This window comes from Schistocerca serialis, chromosome 4 (assembly GCF_023864345.2).
Source record: "Schistocerca serialis cubense isolate TAMUIC-IGC-003099 chromosome 4, iqSchSeri2.2, whole genome shotgun sequence".
NCBI classification, from domain to species: Eukaryota; Metazoa; Arthropoda; class Insecta; order Orthoptera; family Acrididae; genus Schistocerca; species Schistocerca serialis.
Genome location: NC_064641.1, coordinates 513,707,600 through 513,727,550, shown reverse-complemented (window position 1 = coordinate 513,727,550; position 19,951 = coordinate 513,707,600). Strand labels below are relative to the sequence as shown.

Sequence of the window (19,951 nt, the reverse complement as noted above, 5' to 3'; positions counted from 1 at the left end):
TGCTTATGAAAAACAATGGAGCTCAGATAACACTAGGTACAGAAAGCTGGTTGAAACCAGAAATTGACAGCAGTGAGATTTTTGGGGAAAATTTAAATGTACATATATTGAAAGGAGAGATAAGAGGGAAATGGAGGTGGTGTATTTGTTGCAGTAGACAAGAAATTTGAGTCCATCGAGTCAGAAAGTGAAGTTGCATATGAGACTGTTTGGACAAGACTCAGTATCAGGGATGGGCACAAAATAATAATTGGATCCTTCTATTGCCCACGAGACTCATCTCCTGATGTAACCAAAAACTTTAGAGAAAACCTCATTTCACTTGTACGTTAAGTTCTCCAATCATACTGTAATCTTCGGTGGAGATTTTAATCATTCAACAGTTAATCGGGAAACTTACAGTTTTGTTAGTGGTGGCCATGATAAGACATCCTGTGAAAATTTACTAAATGTCTTCTCTGAAAACTACCTAGAACAGATAGTGAGGAATCCTACTCATGAAGGAAATATATTGGACCTAATGGCAATAAATAGACCTCTTTGAGGATGTCCACATCGAAACTGGTGTCAGTGAGCATGATGTGGTTGTAGTAACAATGACTGCCAAAGCACAACCAAACCAAGCTGAAAGATATGGATGTTCAGTAAACTAGACAAAAAGTCAGAAGTGTCATATCTCAATGAGGAACTTGAAACTTTCAGCACAGGGCAAGAGCATGTAGAGGAAATCTGGCTCAAGTTTAAAAGAATAGTTGACCATTCACTGAACAGATATGCAACCAGTAGAACAGTTCATACTGAGAGGGAACCTCCGTGGTATGCAGTCACTGTAGAGAAACTTCTACAGAAACAGAGATTACTGAAAAAGAGGTATACAACAAAGTGTACAGCTATAGATAGAGAGATGCTGAATGAAACGCGTTTGGCTGTCCAGAGAACAATGCACGATGCCTTCAATGACTACTGTAGCAGATTACTGTCAAATGATCTTTCACGGAACTCACAGAAATTCTGGTCATATGTGAAGGCTTTTAATGGTATCAAAGTTAGTGTTCAGTCCCTAGTAAATGAAACAGGAACTGAAATTGAGGATAGCAAAGCAAAACTGAACTGCTTAACTTCATTTTCAAATGTTCCTTTACAAAGAAAAATCCAAGAGAATCGCCCCAATTCATCCTCATAACACTGGAAAAATGGATGAAATAAGTATCAGTGTCAGTGGTATTGAGAAACAGCTGAAATTGTTAGAATTGATCAAAGCTATAGGGCCTGATGGAATCCCTGTCAAATTCTATACTGAATTTGCAACTTAATTAGCCCCCCTTCTATCATGGATCCCTCGAACAAAAAATGTGTGCCCAGGTCTTGGAAAAAGGCACAGATCACACCCATCTACAAGAAGGGTAATAGAAGTGATCCACAAAACTACCGTCTAATATCCTTGATATCAATTTGTTGTAGACCCTTAGAACATATTCTGAGCTCCAGTTTAATGAGGTATCTTGAACAGAATGATCTGCTCAATGCAAGCCAGCATGGATTTCAAAAGCATCAACCATGTGAAACCCAATTTGCCCTTTTATCACGTGACATACTGAAAACTTTGGATAAGGGCAATCAAATAGATGCTGTATTTCATGATTTCCAAAAAGCATTTGATCAGTACCACACCTATGCTTATTGCCAAAAGTACGATCATATGGGGTATCAATTGAAATTTGTGAATGGATTCAGAAGATTTTGGCAGGGAGAAAACAACATGTTATCTTGGTTGGCGAGTCATTGTTAGATGTTGAAGTAACTTCAAATGTGCCCCAGGGAAGAGTGTTGGAACTGCTGCTGTTCATGTTGTATATTAATGACCTTGGAGTCAATAACAAAATCAGTCTTTTTGCAGTTATCCATAATGAAGTACTATCTGAAAGAAGCTGCATAAATATTCAGTTAGATCTTGATAAGATTTCAAAGTGGCGCAGAGATTGGCAACTTGCTATAAATGTTCAGAAATGTAAAATTTTGCACTTAACAAGATAAAAAACATAGCATCATCTGACTATAATATCAATGAGTTACTGCTGGAATCGGCCAACTCATAGAAATATCTGGTTGTAACACTTTATACTGATGTGCAATGGAATGATCACAAGGGTTCAGTTGTGAGAAAGGCAGCTGGTAGACTTCGGATTATTGGTCGAATACTGGGGAAGTACAATCAATGTACAAAGAAGGCTGGTTACAAATTGCACATGCGACCAGTTCTACAATATTGCTCAAATGTGTGAGACATGTACGTGATAGGACTAACAGGGGATATCGAGCATATACAGAGAAGGGCAGCATGAATGGTCACATGTTTGTTTAATCCATGTGAGAGTGTCACAGAGATACTGAGGGAACTGAACTGGAAGACTCTTGAAGATAGACATAAACTATCCTGAGAAAGTCTATTAACAAAGTTTCATGAACTGGTTTTAAATTATTATTCTAGGAATATACAACAATCCCCTCCATACTGCTCACATAGGAATCATGAAGATATGATTAGAATTATTACTGCACACACAGAGGCAATCAAACAGTTATTCTTCCCTTAATAACTGTTGTAATGGGATGTACCCTCTACCATGCACCTCACATTGGTTTGCAGAGTATAGATGTAGATGTAGATGATCAGGATAGCCAAGGCAGTTAAGGTGACTGCTCCTGCTAAGTGGGAAGGCCGGGTCTGAGTCCCGATCTGGCACAAATTTTCACGTCGTCTTTGGATTTATTACAAAGCCAAAATGCGGGTGGTGTCATTGATTTCTGTTAACTCATTATCTTTTATCTCTTATTTTTTGACCACTCTTTCAGTGTTACAGTTGCCCATGTACAGATTAATTTTTAAAAAAAAGTAAAATATGTTCTGAGCTACTCCCTCTGACACTTTCCCCATCTTTGTTTACCTTTGTTCTCCCTACAGGTGGGTCCCTCTTATGCTAGCGTCTGAAATGACCAACACTTTCTTGTAACCTTTGCCAACCTGTCCCCTCTTCTCCCCAAGGAAGGAACTATTAGGTCTGAAAGTTATGAAGCATCTCAATTAACCCTTGGATGGGAGTGCCGTTTTTCATAACATGGGTGAGTACGCGGTGCACTTCATACACAGGTGAAGAATGGCTGTCTTTATATTACCAAGGTATGTACGTATGAGAAAAATCACAGCCTAATCTTAATTTAATTAAACAATGATAAGACAAAATTACCTAATATGAGTTAAAGGGTTGGGGTTGGGTTCTCTGGGGAAGGAGACCAGACAGCGAGGTCATCGGTCTCATCGGATTAGGGAAGGACGGGGAAGGAAGTCGGCTGTGCCCTTTCAAAGGAACCATCCCGGCATTTGCCTGGAGCGATTTAGGGAAATCACGGAAAACCTAAATCAGGATGGCCGGACGTGGGATTGAACCATCGTCCTCCCGAATGCGAGTCCAGTGTCTAACAACTGCGCCACCTTGCTCGGTGAGTTAAAGCACTGTTTAATTGAACAATAGTGAAATAGCCTTTCATTATATCACTCTGTTGCCATGAACATGTTATCCCACAGTACTGACCTACTCAAAGCAATGAACAATGCAGTTGCATCAGATCTCAGCCAACAGGTTATTCGATTGCCAGTTATCTCGTAGACAACTGCCTCATTGTCGGACTGTGCTGCTAGCTCATAATATGGGGCATTTTCTTGCACAGATCATTGTTTATTTTATACTGCTGCTGCTCACTTGGACGTATGACAACGCAATTTATCACTGTGTTAGCTGAAGCAATAATGGAGGAATGGGTATGAGCTTGCAATTGTGAAACAGCAATGGAACAGTGCAAAATAATATTGTTTGTTGATTGGTTGGTTTCAGGGGGCGGGGAGGGGGGACGGGACCAAACTACTTGGGCATCGGTCCCTTGTTCCTATGAAACAAGACTGCAGGAAAGAATAAAAGAAACAAGATTTATCACACAAAACCTGGACAAAAGAAAAGCCATAAGAACTACAGAAGGGCAACAAACACTACAATGGACAAAATAAGACAAGAAAACCACAGAGAGATGCAAGAAACAGGTAGAAGGGATTAAAACAAGAGAGCACACAACTGTGGCTGGCTGATCATGAGAATAAAAATTAAAACCTCCATCCTAAAAGCACTAGGATAGAGAACACAGATTAACTATGGACATGCACTAAAACTTAGATGGAACAATAAAAACCACCCAGATGGATAAAATGTAAAACTAAATCAGCTGATGAGGCGTTATCAGCTTAAACAAATGGTAATGAGTCCCGTAACTGAAAATTCCATCGCAGGGCAGCTAAAGAAGGACAGTGCAACAGAATGTGGGCCACCGTAAACCACCCACCGCACCAACACTGGGGTGGGTCTTCATGGTGGAGGAGGTAGCCATGTGTCAGCCAAGTGTGGCCAATGTGGAGCCGGCAGAGGACCACAGAGTCCCTGTGAGAGGCCCGCATGTAGGACTTCCACACATTTACAGTCTTCTTTATGGCAACAGTTTGTTGGACGCACCTAGATTATGCCATTACGTATCCTAAATCGCACTAGATTATGCCATTACGTATCCTAAATCCCAAAAACCTTGCAGCGTAATACTGAGCAAGGACAGTTTCAGAGATGCCGATCTCCAGAAGCGGTTTCTGAGTAGCCTGTTTGGCCAGCCTGTCAGCAAGCTCATTTCCTGGGATTCTGACATGTCTTGAGGTCCAGACAAACACCATTGAGTAACCGGACTGTTCCATGGCATAGACGGACTCCTGGATGGTCGCTACCGAAGGATGACGAGGGTAGTACTGGTCAGTAGCTTGTAAGCTCTCAAGGAGTCACTACAGACTAGGAAGGACTCACCAGACCACGAATGGATATGGAATACGGCCACTAGCTGTGCAGTGAAAACACTTCAGCCATCCGGCAACGAGCACTGTTCAAAATCTCCTGTGTGAGCATAAGCAAAGCCAATGTGACCATCAACCATTGAGCCATCGGTGTAGACTACGTCAGAGCCCTGGGATGTGTCAAGAATCGAGAAAAAGTAACAGTGGAGAGCCTTAGGAAGAACTGAGTCCTTATAGGCATGAGAAAGTTCCAGCTGAAGCTGCAGCCTAGGTATACACCATGGAGGTGTATGTGAATGACCCGGAGGAGAGGTGTCCTATTCAGACAGAAGTGATCACATGTGAACACCAGTTGTAATCCCTGAACTGGGCCGCCAATGCAGGAGATGAACTGCTGTGGTTGGGAAAAGGAGACAGTAATTCGGATGCTCACGAGAGCTACAAATGTGCGTGGCATAATTGGCGAGCAGTTGTTGGCACCTGATATGCAATGGGAGGACTCCGTACTCATCCTAAGAGCTCCCGTTGCTAGTCGAACACCACAGTGGTGCTCTGGGTCTAGTAATTCCAACACTGAGGGCACTGCCGAACCATAAACCTGACTCCCATAGTGAAAGTGGGACTGAACAAGGGCATTGCAGAGCCACAGCACTGTAGAGCGATCTGCATCCTAATTGGTGTTGCTCAGGCAGTGGAGAACATTAAGGTGCTGCCACCACTGCTGCTTAAGCTGACAAAGATAAGGAAGCTGAGTCAATCGGGTGTCAACAACTAGTCCTAAGAATCAATGTGCCTCCACTACAGTGAGTGGATCGTCATCAAGTTAAAGTTCTGGATTAATGGTACGATGTAGACAGAAGTGCATGATGCACGACTTCGTGGCTGAAAACTGGAAACCATGGGTTAGAGCCCACGACTGCATCTTGTGGATGGCACCTTGTAGGTGCCGCTCAGCAACACCAATACTGGAGGAACAGTAGGAAAGGCAAAAGTCTGCATACAGAGAAGGTGAGACAGATGGCCCCACAGCTGCTGCTAGACCATTAATGGCCATTAAAAATAAAGGGACGCTCAACACTGAGCCCTGCAGGACCCCATTCTTCTGGATATGGGGGGAACTACAGGAGATACCAACTACAACATGGAAAGTATGGAGTGACAAGAAGTTTTGGATAAAAATCAGGAGCGGGCCCCGGAGATCCCTCTCACGTAATGTGGCATGGATGTGGTGTCGCAGTGTCATGTAATAGGCTTTTCTTAATTCAAGAAAGACAGCTACCATGTGGTGGCATCTGGAAAAGGCTGTTCAGACGGCAGACTTGAGGAACACTACCTTATCAGTGGCAGAGCAACGCTGGTGGAAATTGCCCTGGCACAGAGCCAGTAGGCCCCATGACTCCAGGAGCCAACACAACCACCGACTCACCATACGCTCCAACAGCTTACAAAGAACGTTGGTTAGGCTGATAACTATCCACATCAATTAGGTTTTGATCAGGTTTGAGCACAGGAACAATGGTGCTCTCCTGCCGCTGTGATGGGAATATGACATCGTTCCACATGCTTTGAAGGTGACAAGGATATGTCGCTGGTAGTCTGACGAGAGATGTTTAATAATCTGAATGTGGATGTGATCTGGCCCAGGAGCTGTGTCAGGGCAATGTGCAAGGATGGCTATTTGTGGTCGGCACACTTTATACATAGGAGCACCTGCTCGAAGGTTAAGTATGACTATTAATAGTACTACACGTTTCACCTGCTAAAAGTAAGTACTGGGCAGCAATTCTATTTCATAATTTATTAGCTTTTCTTGATCAATTTGATAAGCTGACAATAGCTCCTCTCTGTTACATCTAGACTCATTTCAAATTTCTTTGTAATTCTCCTGAACAAGATCTACAACAGATGAACACATCTACATAGTACATGCACTTTATCTGTAACAAGGTTCTAAATGGCAACAGTATTACTCTGCACCAAAGTGCTTTATTATATCATTAACATTTCGAATAGAATATTGAAAGATTTTCCAATGGTGTATGTCCTTATTTCACAGTTTTTCCTATGTGTAGGGAATACTGTTATGTGGGGCTGATCCTTCCTCTATATATGTTAAGACGACAACAAAATTAATAAGAAATAACATTGCACTAAAATAATCAAGGCCTATATGGGTTTAAAGTTACAACAAATTTAACCTCAATTTAAAATGACTGAAATTTATCTGGTTGAAATATCCTGGCATCAGCAGTTCTTTTTTCATCTTATGAATAAACATTATATAATTCCTGTACAAAGTATACAATAAATTTTAACTTGCTTTGTCCTATTTTAGAGAGAAGAGACTAAAGATACTAAACACACAGCAACTTTATAATAACACTATTCAATTGTTTTAAGGTGCAGCATGTTTTTATGGTAATGACTTTCTCAGATTGAAATGAGTAACAGGATGCCATATGTTACCTCTCACATTGTACAGATGTGAAAATTTGGCCACACACATTGTATCAAAATAAATAATTTAGAACTCCATGAAGTGATAATTTCTCTTAGTGGCAGTGTTAGATGTCAAGGTGTTAGCAGTAACAATGTTTTTGTAAAAAATGTAGCACAGAACAGATCGTCTCTTGATGTTTCATGTAATTAGTGCTGCATTAATTATGTAATTAGAAAGACTTTAAGGCTACATTTATGCTGTAGCATTGCTGATCACCAGGAGCCTCGTTACATTTACTCTATAGCCACACAGCTCACTAGGAGTAATTACCCTGCAGCTCAGCTTTTCTCATAGCCGAGTCCAAGTTACGGCAATGCTGGAGTGACCTTGAACCAACCAATCACAGCTCAAGTTTCATGACATGTGATGAGGGTCAAGGTGTGAAACACAAGACAGTTTGATATCACTGCCTGGTGAGGATTGCAATGAGCAGCGATGATGCAGGCTAAATGGACTGGTAAGATACTGTAGGTTAGTTTCATCATTGACAGGTGAGGCTCACAAGCTGTGAGGTGTCAGCAAAAATGCAACATTGTTACAAATTTAGTGTTTCATATAAGCTGCTATGTTATTGTGTAGGAAGATAAACAATGTGTAACATTATGATGGTCTACACTACAGCACAAAAACTCCATAAAGTGAACTCTTTGAGTAAGCACATTATTCCAAGAACACTATTATGACATGGAGGATGGTGAATGGAATACATAAGAATGAATGGCAAATGATGGTAAAAGAAACATGGTACGATGAGTCACCTTTCACAAGGTCTTAAACATAATAGCTGAGATGAATCACATTTGATTACAGTGATTTAAGTAAACTTTAATATCTATATATACATATTATAGTGTGTCTGGTAAAATGTTATTGTAAATGTGAGAATGGTCAAGGTAAACAAAATCTGATACTGCTCAACAAATTCATATAATATATAGGTAATAAGTCCTCAGGCCTAAGACAGTAAAGGACAGTAATGACGGAGGATGGAGTGTAAAGATAGTATTTCACAAGTGTTGCTCTTTTGTGTTAACTGTTACATATGAATGGTATTGTTGTACACTTAACAGGAAGTGCTGCATAAAACTATCACAAACTTTATGTGGATGAGGACTGCTGTTCCAGCGGGTTATGGACCACCAATTTACCACTGCCATGGGTGGTAATTCTCGAATGGAACATTTATAGGGAGGTGAATTGGCTGTACTAGAAATTCTGAATGCTAAGACATATTCATCACTTGTTAGATTTGTATCCGTGGAGCACTCTCCAGGTCACAGCAAAAGCGACACAAACTGGATAAAATGAGATCACGTAATGAATTTCATGTGAACCCATTACTGTTGAAACTGCAGCTGCTGATTTGGTGTTTCCTGTAGCATTTATCTTGAACATATGCAAATGTAATGGTTCTGATATAAATGGTTTTCATGCTTCCTGAGATTATTAAAAACTACAAATGCTGAATATGAATTTTTGCCCTCCACCACTTAGGTAAATATTTTTCCATGCAAGTTCATTACTATACTGTCCTCAAGCGACAGTTGTATTACACTCCATGAACTTTACATCAGAGCTTTCTAAAAATTCCTTTCTTGATCAATGCAAATAATCATAATTTGGTATTTCCTGAGACCTTATTTTTAATATAATGACATTTGTAAATATAAGCTCCTATTTGCTTTCTATGCCAACTAGCTCTGCAGATGATGAAGAAATTATTCAGATAGTTAAGGGAGATTAAATTCAGTAGTGGGGTAAGGAAGAGTGGGGAGGGAGGGGGGGGGGGGGGAGAGGAATGAAAGAGGAAGCCACCTGAGGAAGCCACCTGGTAGGATTTTGCACAGAGCATAATTTAATCATTGTAACATGAGGTTTAAGAATCATGAAAGAAGGTTGTATACAAGGATGAGACCTGGAAACACTGGAAGATTTCAGTTTGATTACTTAATGGTAAGACACAGATTTCGGAACCAGATTTTGAACTGTACAACATTTCCAGGGTCTGACTACATTTTATTGGTTTTGAGCTGTAGATTAAAATGAAGAAATTGCAAAAAGCATGAAATTAAGAAAATGGGACTGGGATAAACCGAAAGAACCAGAAGTTGTTGAGAATTTCAGAGGGAGCATTAGGGAACGACTGACAAGAACAGGGGAAAGGAATACAGTAGAAGAAGAATGGGTAGCTTTGAGAGATGAAATAATTAAGAGAGCAGATGATCAAGTATATTAAAAGACAAGGACTTAAAGAAATCCATGGGTAATGCAAGACATATTGAATTAATTGGCAAAAGAAGAAAATATAAAAATACACTAAGTAAAGCATGACAGAGGAAATACAAACATCTATTAGAAGCATATATCACTAGGGGAAAGATAGATAGCACCTAAAGGAAAATTAAAGAGACCTTTAGAGAAAAGAGAACCACCTGCACAAATATCAACAGCTCAAGCGGAAAACTAGCAGTTAGCAAAGAAGGAAAAACTGAAAGGTCGAAGGAGTATACCGAGGCTCTGTACAAGGAAGATGTATACGAGAGGAATATTATAGAACTGGAAGAGGATGCAGAGTAGATCTTAAGGGAGGTATGATACTGCATGAAGAATTTCACTAAACACTGAAAGACTTAAGTCGAAACAAGGCCCCGGGAACTGATAACATTCCGTTAGAACTACTGAGAGGGGTGCGAGAGCCAGGCATGACAAAACTCTTCCATCTGGTGTGCAAGATGTATGAGACAGGCGAAATACCCTCAGACTTTAAGGAAGAATGTAATAATCCCAATTGAAAAGTGAACAGCTGTTGACAGATGAGAAAATTATCAAACTATCAGTTTAATAAGTCAGTTGCAAAATACTAACACAAATTCTTTACAGATAAATGGAGAAATTGGTAGAAGTCAACCTTGGGGAAGATCAGTTATGGTTCCAGAAAAGTGAGAGAGCATGCGAGGCAATATTGACTCTAAAACTTCTCATAGAAGATAGGTTACAGAAAGACAAACCTATGTTTCTAGTATTTGTGGGCTTAGAGAAAGCTTTTGACAGTGTTGACGGGAATACCCTTTTTGAAATTCTAATGGTAATAGGGGTAAAATACAGGGAGCAAGAAGGCTATTTACAACTTTTATAGAAACCAGCAGGCATTTACAAGAGTCAAGAGACATGAAAAGGAAGCAATGGTTTAGAAGGGACTGAGACAGTGTTGTAGCCAACCACCAATGTTATTCAATCTGTACACCGAGCAAGCAGTAAAGGAAACAAAAGAAAAATTTGGAGTAGGAATTTGAGTCCACGGAGAAGAAAAAAAACTTTGAGGTTTGCTGATGGCATTGTAATTCTGTCAGAGACAGCAAAGGACTTGGAGGAGCAATTGAATGGAATGGACAATGTCTCTAAAGGAGGATATAAGATGAACATCAACAAAAGCAAAACAAGGATAATGGAATGTAGTCAAATTAAATCAGATGATGCTACAAGAATTAGATTGGGAAATGAGACACTTAAGGCAGAAGATTAACTGATGAAAGCCTATGAGAGGATATAAAATGTAGGCTGGCAATGGTAACAAAAGCTGTTCTGAAGAAGAGAAATTTGTTAACATTGAGTATAGCAGGAAGTCTTTTCTAAAAGCATGTAAGGAAGTGAAACATGAATGATAAACAGCTTAGACATAAAGAGAAGAGAAGCTTTTTAAATATGGTGCTACAGAAGACTGCTGAAGATTAGATTGCTAGATCACATATCTAATGAGAGGAGGTACTGAAAAGAATTGGGGAGGAAAGAAATTTGTGGCCCAACCTGACTAGAAGAAGGGATCAGTTGGTAGGAGACATTCTGAGACATCAAGGGATCACCAATTTTGTACTGGAGAGAAGTGGGGTGTAAAAGTTGTAGAGGGACACCAACAGATGGATATAGTAAGCAGATTCAGAAGGATGTAGGTTGCAGTATGTACTTGGGAGATGGAGAGGCTTGCACACGATGGAGCGGCATGGAGAGCTGCAGCAAATCAGTCTTCAGACTGAAGACCACAACACAAACATTGTTTATGTATACTGGATGAATTAACCTCCAAGTTTGTATTCTCTATATAATTTATATATAATAAGTTAACAGTGAATTACATTACTTGGAATGGATAATAAATATTATTTACTTTATTGCATGTAACATAGCAATTTACATTTCTTTTTATATTCCAAGCTTATTATTTTGCATATCTTCTGTATGATTAACTAGCTTGTGAACAGTACTTATCAGACCAACAGAACAGAAAGTATAAAAATATATGAAACACTCAACTTATAGTTACACAGCTCACAAGTACAAAAAGAGTTAGAGTAGTAACTCTGATGTGTTACTGCAGCGAATAACAAGTTGCAATTTATTCACTTTGTATTCCAAGCTTTTCTAACCTCCACAGGTCTTCTAAATTCATAGTTATTCCTTCCTTTTAAAAAAGCTGTTTCCCTTTCTGCTGTCGTAATCAGTTTCCTTCTAGGTACAAAAGACAAAGCTTTCCCCCAGTCTCCGCTTGTTTTGATTTCCAACAATATCTGTATCATCTGGTTCAATGTAAGAGATTTTCCACTACCTGCACCCCAAGTTAGGTACCTGTCAAGAGGAAGTTTTGCCATTTTCACACCTTCGCGTTTGGCTTTTGCTAAGGAAACAGGGCCTAAACTTGATTTATCAACTACGGCGCCTATAACATAGACAGCTTCATGATCGTAATTTATTAATTCTTCTCGACAATGTGGTGTTAAATAGACAATTTTGTCTTTGGGAAACAAGTCCAAGTAACTATTTTCCGTTAAATTAAGTGGAAAATGATCTTCATACAGCGGGTTAATAAATTTGTGCAACTCTTGCATTGTTACACTTTCGCGGTTAATATTACACAAATGTAAATCAAACGGATCATCGTGTAACCGATTCTCTGCAAATGCCATCATGAGCTGCTTCGCGCAATTTTGCGCCTCACGCTTCACCATCTGCGAATCGTAACTACAATCCATCACAAGCTTCTGACCAAACATCATAGCGGTCAAAAGCCTACTGTTATAAAATCGGTTTATGGTCGTATCATACACACGCAAAAACAAAGTATTTTTGCCTAAACCGTACTGAATGTGAGCGTTCTCTTCTTGTCCAGCACGTTCCAACCCCTTCAATCTTTCCTGTTGTCGCATCTGTTTTTTCTTCAGCCTGCTCAACTCCTTCATTTCTATTTTCCAAAGGTACTTCAGGTATTTTAGTCTCTTACTTCTTGTTGGCATCGATAATAGTTCTTTCCATTGTTCTGTATTCACGTTCTCAGGAACTTGCGCGCCTTCTTGTCGCAAGACATCTATCTCTAAGTTAAGAATTTTAAGTTTTTTCTCCAGATCAGGGTTTCCGTTTGTTATACTTGCCGCATCTCCATCAATGTTATCACTCTTCTGTATACAGTGCAACGTAGAACTATTGAACCGTACACTACTCAGAATTCTCACGTGTGGGCACACTTGGTGTTTCGCTACCGCAGTATTTTTAAAAACTCGAGTAACGTCAGATACAATTCTTCTCACGAAATGGACTTGTCTGTGAATGGTATGCATCATTATGTTTCAATACGAAAGGTGTCATTCCATAAAATACAGTAACTTCACTCAACGCACTTCCTATAACAACAACACACAACTAACCCATACGTTCACGGCAATCGGCATTATGTTTTGTTTTGTGTGTTGAGGCAAAGGTATATTACAAAGTAAAAGGCATATATCAAGGAGGTTCCTTCTTGGCAGCTTCGCGATATAGGGAGCCAACCTACCCGTATCAGGGAGGTAGAAGAAAGTGCTCTGAGAAGAAAATTCGTAGTTTACAGTTGGCTACTATGGGAACAAGAACTAGCGCTAGTGTTTCGCGCCATTTCCTTGACGCTGTGTAATTGGTTTTGGTTGTAAAAGTTGTTTTCTAGTTATTGCAGTGCGAGCTGTTGATATTTCTTAAACAATCTGTAATTTTTCTAAGTTTTGCAATGAGTGGTAAGACATCATCAGTGACCTTTCGGCTGCAACAGCGTTACCGAATATATATATATATATATATATATATAAAGTGTTATTTCAAAGCAATTCCTGCTACAATTTAAGTTGTGTAGACTAGATTAATGTTTGTTTGTGGTTAGTGAAATTATCGTGCATAATGTCTGTTTGTGGTTGATGAAATTGTCGTGCATTGATCCCTTCATTCATACATTACCTTCCGTGAATCCCTAAATGACGGCGGAACGAGTCATCTCATTCATAAACAGTCAGTAACCATTTCATACATAAACAGTCAGTAACAACGACTGCTGAAATATTAATAGTCGTGTCGGAATAAAGCTAACGTTCGCTCATTCATAATTATGGGGAAAAATTGTGCATGATTTTAAAACAATTGGAAAGAGCCAAATGCCGTAAAACGCTGTTGCCCTTACACTATGTTGCTATTTTTATCGTTGCTGTCTTAGCCACTTTTTCATTTAAAACATCGAGTATTAAATGGTTACACAATTTTGTTTTTACCACCAGCAATCTCGGTTTTCTTTACTATTATGTTTAAGAATCACAAAAACTTTTATTTTTAAATCAAGTTATTTATGTAGGTTAAGAACTTACATAGCTGGTCAGTATTCCGCTCTCCATTCTATTACGGACGTTATTAATGCAATGGTATTTTTAAATTCCCAAGTGAATTTTATGTGCTTTAAGCAACTCGTAATACAGCAAAGATAACATTTTTGTATTAAATATAGCTTTTTCAGTGCACAGTGCTAGGTTTCTTTGTAGAGATGCCAAATGGAGACTGATACCAACTTTTGGCCAGAAACATATGTAATTATTTTGTTATAGATCGTTTTTAAAAAACTTTTCCATAAATAACTTTGTATATGACGAATTATTGTAGGCATAATTTCTAAAAAGTGATACATCATCGTAGACAGGGTGAAGGGAATATATTTTTGAACTGTTGCTTACATTTTGACTTTTCGCATTAAGCAGACGTTTGTGGTCACCCAAACCCGATGTCGACTCCAACATGCAACATAAAATGACGACATAGCCTGCGACATCATATATGTGCAAACACAGAGAGAGATAGAACACTTGGCAATAGTGCTATATCTGTTGTATGTGTGCTACTTTTTGAGCAAAAGTTACGTATTGAAATCCCCTTACATAAACATTAGTGTTTGCTACTGGTCATTTAGTTAGTACAACCAGATTTTCTACTTTCATATTTGATGACTTTGCCAACTCTCAGCCAGATTCCCACTTTCCAATCTAACCTAGACTTTGGGCTGTGGTCTACAGATGTCTGTCATCACAACCAAGATTTTAGGCAGGCTGCAATACATAACTTAAGGCAGGTTTCAGGATGTGGGTAGTGGCAGACAGATTTGTAACATATCCTGAGATCTAGGGTAGGTTAAAAGTGATAGGTATTGGGGTGGCGAAGTCAATGAATGTGAATACAAATGTTACATGTAGGGATAAACTGATCTGTAGTGCAGTTAGAGATCTAAGTTAAATTGAAAAATGACAGTTTTTTTTTCTGAGTTGCCAAAGCGGTATTGAATGCTTCAGTTCATCTGACATATATTGTCCATACATCCACATGAGGAATTAGCTGATTGGCAGACCACACAAGATGGAGAAACTTGCTCGACAGGCTCATCATGTTCCAACCTTTCATCAAACTCAAAATTTGATTCAGTTCAAGGGTATTTTGGTATCTCTGCAGAGAGTAAGGGTTTGTCAGGAGAGAGACACTTACCTCTGTCTTCAGATTGTGTAGTTTGTCAAAAATCACCTTCAATTCACAAGGAAGCTCGATTAAAATATATGCTTCAGAGTAAAGCTTACTTTTTTGAATTGTAGAGGAGGAAGAGGTAGATTTGAAGAATGGAAGAGGAATATTATATTAGTTGTACTTTTTGTTTCATAGAGAGTAGATCCTCAGAGATGTAGAACATATCATAAAAAAGAGTAGACTGTATAAGTTTACAAAATGAAAAAAAGATGTGCTCGTAACCCTTCCAAGATACTAAGTGAAATAGGTACTACAAATTTCTCAGGAAAAAGTAAAAACACACAATATGCTACGGTGCATATATGTTAATTCTGAGGCTCTTACAGTTGCTCTTAATGAAACAGAAAATCAGTTCACAACTATTGTATACACTGCCAACATTACGGTGCTGGATTGTATGGAACACATTATTTGATAATTTGTAGGTATTTTGTACATTGATTGGTTGTACTCAGAAATAATACGAAACAGTAGGAGGAGTTGGCCACCAATAAATCCTTTTCTCTCTTCTTAAACTGAACGTCATTACCAGTTATATTTTTTTGCAGCTGCTGCCAAGTTATTGAAAAGGCATGTTCCTGAATAATGGGCACCTTTCTGGACCAAAGTAAATGTCCTGAAATCCTTATGAAGATTATTTGTATTTCTAATATTGATTCCATGAACTGAGCAGTTATTTTACTGTGACAAATTTCCTCAGTGAATAAATACATTGGAGGCAGTAGTTAACATATCCAGCAGGTATATTGGGAGGAAACTTATTAAGCCTCCTTTACACTGGAGCAAATGGAAGTAAAAGAGCATTCACAGACAACTCACCAGTGTTCATTATAGGAAAGAAAATGAGCTGTGCAATTGCTTTTTGCTAATAATGCTTACCAGACAGGTTTCACTTGATTTTGATGAAGGAACAAAACAGTGTAGGAAAAGAATGTAAGCCTGTTTGTCTGCTTTTGTACACAAGTGTGAATGTGTGGAATGAGTGTATTTAAAACTGAATTGCAACTCCAGCCTTAGCATTATTCCAAAACTTTGCACGTATATCAGTTAGAGCCTCTTTGCTGGATTGTCATAATAATTGAGGGGGAAATTTAAGGGAGAAATTAAAATTGTTTCACACTTAGATAACTTCTCTGTTTCAAATATTTTCCAATGTCTCCAGTGATATAATGCAAAGCACTTCTAGAATTTTATTTAAGTTCACATAAAGAAAATAAAAAGATTGTTAATGAAATGTGAACATATTTGCAGCCTGTCATATAACCTACTTAATAAAAATCTACTATAAAGTTTGTTAGAGGGCAGATAGTATGATCACAGGTAAACAGTGTTTATTTATTTGCTTATTACTGCTGAAATAGTTCGGTGATACGTCGTCCATGTAATTACAGCTACAATGAATGTACTGAGCACGGTGGTGCAGTAGTAATTACAGCTGGACTCAGATTTTGGAGGATTATGGTTCAGACAAGTGTCCAACCATCCTGATTTAGGTTTACCATGATTTCCATAAATTGCTTCATGCAAATGCCGCGATAGGTCCTGTAAAAGGGCACAGCCAACTTCCTTCCCCATCCTCCCCTAATCCGATGAAACTGATCACCTCACTGTGTGGTCCCTTCCCCTGAATCAACCAACCAACCAATGTAAGGAATAAAATCAGTCAGGTCTTGAGTAAATTTATTTTAAGCAGTGTGATACATACGTATTTGTAATTGTTTCCCTTCAAAGAAATTTATTGTGCTATTACTTTGTAATAAAAATAAATACGAAGTTTGTGCTTACTCACTCTGTTCATGCCTGATGGAAATGTCTAAAGAATTTATCATGTTTCTCACATTACATTCTCATGAAACCACTCCATCCCTCACACAACTCATGCCAACTACAAAAATAAACTATGCAAAGTGCCCAACAAATTCCCTGTGTGCTGCTAGCACCAAAGTGGAGAGGATGCAAACTGCCTTTGATGTTTCTCTGAAAGACCAATAACCAGCCGAACATGACCAAATACCAGCGAATTTGAACCAAATGTGGCCAAATGGTGCCTGCCCATATTAGTCTACCATTTATACCAGAGAAAATTCTCATTTCTTGATGCTCGTTCAGTTCTACATCTATATATGTGTACTCTGCAAACCACTGTGAGGTGCATGGCAGAGGGTACGTCCCATCGTACCAGGTATTAAGGTTTTTTCCTGTTCCATTCGTGTATGGAATGTGGGAAAAATGATTGTTTGAATGCCTGTGTGTGCGTGTGCGCGTGCAGTAATTATTCTAATCTTATCCTCACAATCTCTGTATGAGCAATACATAGGAGGTTGTTGTAGGCCTACACCCCTACAGTAATCACTGAAAGCCAGTTCTTGAAACCTTATTAATAGACATTCTCAGGATAGTTTATGTCTATCTTCAAGAGCCTTCCAGTTCAGTTACTTCAGTATCTCTGTGGCGCTCTCCCAAGGATTAAATAAGCCTTTGATCATTTGTGCTGCTCTTCACTGTGTGTGTTTCAATACGGCCTATTGGTCCTATCAGGTTTGTGTCCCACAAACGTGAGCAATATTCTCGAAATGGTTGTACGAGTGATTTGTAAGCAGCCTTGTTAGATTGATTGCACTTCCATAGTGTTCTACCAATAAACCAAAGTCTACCACGTGCTTTACCCACGACTGAACCTATGTGATGATTCCATTTCATATCCCTACAGTGTGCTACACCCAGGTATTTGTATGAGTTGGCCGATTCCAGCAGTAACTCATTAATATTATAGTCACAGGATAACTAATTTTTTTGTTTTGTGAAGTGCAAAATTTTACATTTCTGAATTATAGCAAGTTGCCAATATCTGCACAACATTGAAATTTTATCGAGATCTAAGTGAATATTTATGCTTCTTACTTCAGATAGTACTTCATTATGGATAACTGCATTGTCTGCAAAATGACTGATTTTACTATTAATATTGTTTGCAAAGTCGTTAGTATACAAGATGAACAGCAAGGGTCCCAACACAGTTCCCTGGGGCACACCCGAAATCACTTCTACATCTGATGATGACTCCCCATCCAAGATAACTTGCTGTGTCCTACCTACCAAAAAGTCCTCGATCGAGTCACAAACTTAACTTGATACCCTCATATGATCGTACTTTTGGCCAATAAGCATAGCCTACATGCGTTACTGAGTCAAATGCATCTACCTGGTTGCCCTGATACAAAGCTTTCAGTATGTCATGTGAGAAAAGTGCGAGTTGGGTTTCACATGGTCGATGTTTTCAAAATTCATGCTGGCTGACATTGAGAAGATCATTCTGTTCAGGGTATCTCATTAAACTGGAACTCAGGATATGTTATAAGATTCTACAACAAATCAGTGTCAAGGATATTAGATGATAGTTTTGTGGAGCATTACTACTTTTTTGGTAGACAGGTGTGACCTGTGCCTTTTCCAGGAACTGTGCACGGTTTTTTTGTTCGAGCTATCTATGATGTGTTATAGAAGAGGGGCTAACTCGGCTGCAAACTCAGTACAGAATCTGTTCTGTCTGCGTCAGTGTAAAGCGGGCTTTACGAGATGTGAATGATATATAGTGTGTCTTTTAAACTTTAGGGACAAGGGATTGGCTAGTAAGTAGTTTACATGATCCAGTTACATTAATGAGACCACCACCTGTAGTTGATGTCGGAATGCAATAACTGCTTACAGGTGGTAGGACTAGCCGTGGAAGGTATATAAAGCGTGTTGGGCTACACGGAAAACAGTGCATTTGTTGTCGTAATGCAGAAGTGGAGCAATTTATCTGGTGTCCACAAAGGCATGGTAATTGGCTCTCGGGTCAAGGGTGACAATGTTTCCGATATGACTGTAAGTTTGTGAACTGTTCACATGTTGCTGTGATTGAAGTGTACCATGGATGGCAGAATGACACTATCCAAACTGGTGCCAAGACAACTCCGGTGCACCACAAGCCGTAAGTGACAAAGTGAGTGATGGCTGTGGAGATGTGTTTGGGTGAATACATGTGCAGCTGTTGACAGGCTGATCACCCAAGTAAACAAAGGGGGTTACCAACAATGTCTCCTCAAGGACCATTCAGTGAACATTCAGGTGCCTGGTTCATGCACCCGTGTTGACTACTGTTCATTGGCAATGCGGGCTGGAATTTACGTACAAATACTGCAACTGGACGTCGGTTGAGTGGCGACAGATGACCTTCCCTGATAAATTACATTTTATGTTCCATCAAACAGAAGGCAGTTGGTGTGTAATGTCTGAAATCAAACAAGAGGGGAACATTATGGTCTTGAGAATGTTTTTGTGGCATTCTGTGGGTGAACTCATCATTCCGAAAGGCACAGTGGAGCAACAGAAGTCTGCATCTGTCCTTGGGGTGACCTTGTCCACCCCTACATGCAGTTCATTTTTCCTTTGAACAACGGTATATGTACCAGTGGATAATGCAACATGTCAAACAGCTTGCAGTGTATGTACCTGTTTCGAAGAGCACCAGGATGAGTTTATTGTGTTCCCCTGACCACCAGTCCCCCTGGATTTAAACCCGATTGAGAATATGCAGGACCACCTCAATCGGGCTGTTTGCACCATGAATCATCAGCTGGCTGCAGCACTGGAGTCTACAGGGCTCCACATCCCTGTCGGTACCTTGCAGAACCTCATTGATTCTTTTCCTGCATGTCTCGCAATGGTTGGTGGTGCAAAAG

General features: G+C 39.4%; 2 protein-coding genes across 4 annotated transcripts in view; one reads left to right on the top strand and one right to left on the bottom strand.

The window, feature by feature from the left end:
* The first annotated feature begins 7,794 nt into the window (after positions 1-7,794).
* The window catches only part of LOC126475240 (mini-chromosome maintenance complex-binding protein), a 99,048-nt gene continuing 86,891 nt past the window's right edge, over positions 7,795-19,951 (top strand). Inside the window, exon 1 of one of the 3 annotated variants that reach the window (XM_050102927.1) lies at positions 7,795-7,836. In XM_050102927.1, coding sequence (XP_049958884.1) covers positions 7,815-7,836 — 22 coding nt within the window. In that variant the 5' untranslated portion in view covers positions 7,795-7,814. Of the gene's footprint in view, positions 7,837-13,269; positions 13,415-14,225; positions 14,249-19,951 lie in introns of those variants that run through there. The other 2 variants (XM_050102928.1, XM_050102930.1) reach the window with 2 other exon arrangements.
* Positions 11,560-13,145, bottom strand: LOC126475241 (mitochondrial ribonuclease P protein 1 homolog). Its single transcript, XM_050102931.1, has one exon. It carries the CDS (start codon positions 12,986-12,988, stop codon positions 11,774-11,776), a length of 1,215 nt encoding a protein of 404 aa, XP_049958888.1. The 5' UTR covers positions 12,989-13,145; the 3' UTR covers positions 11,560-11,773.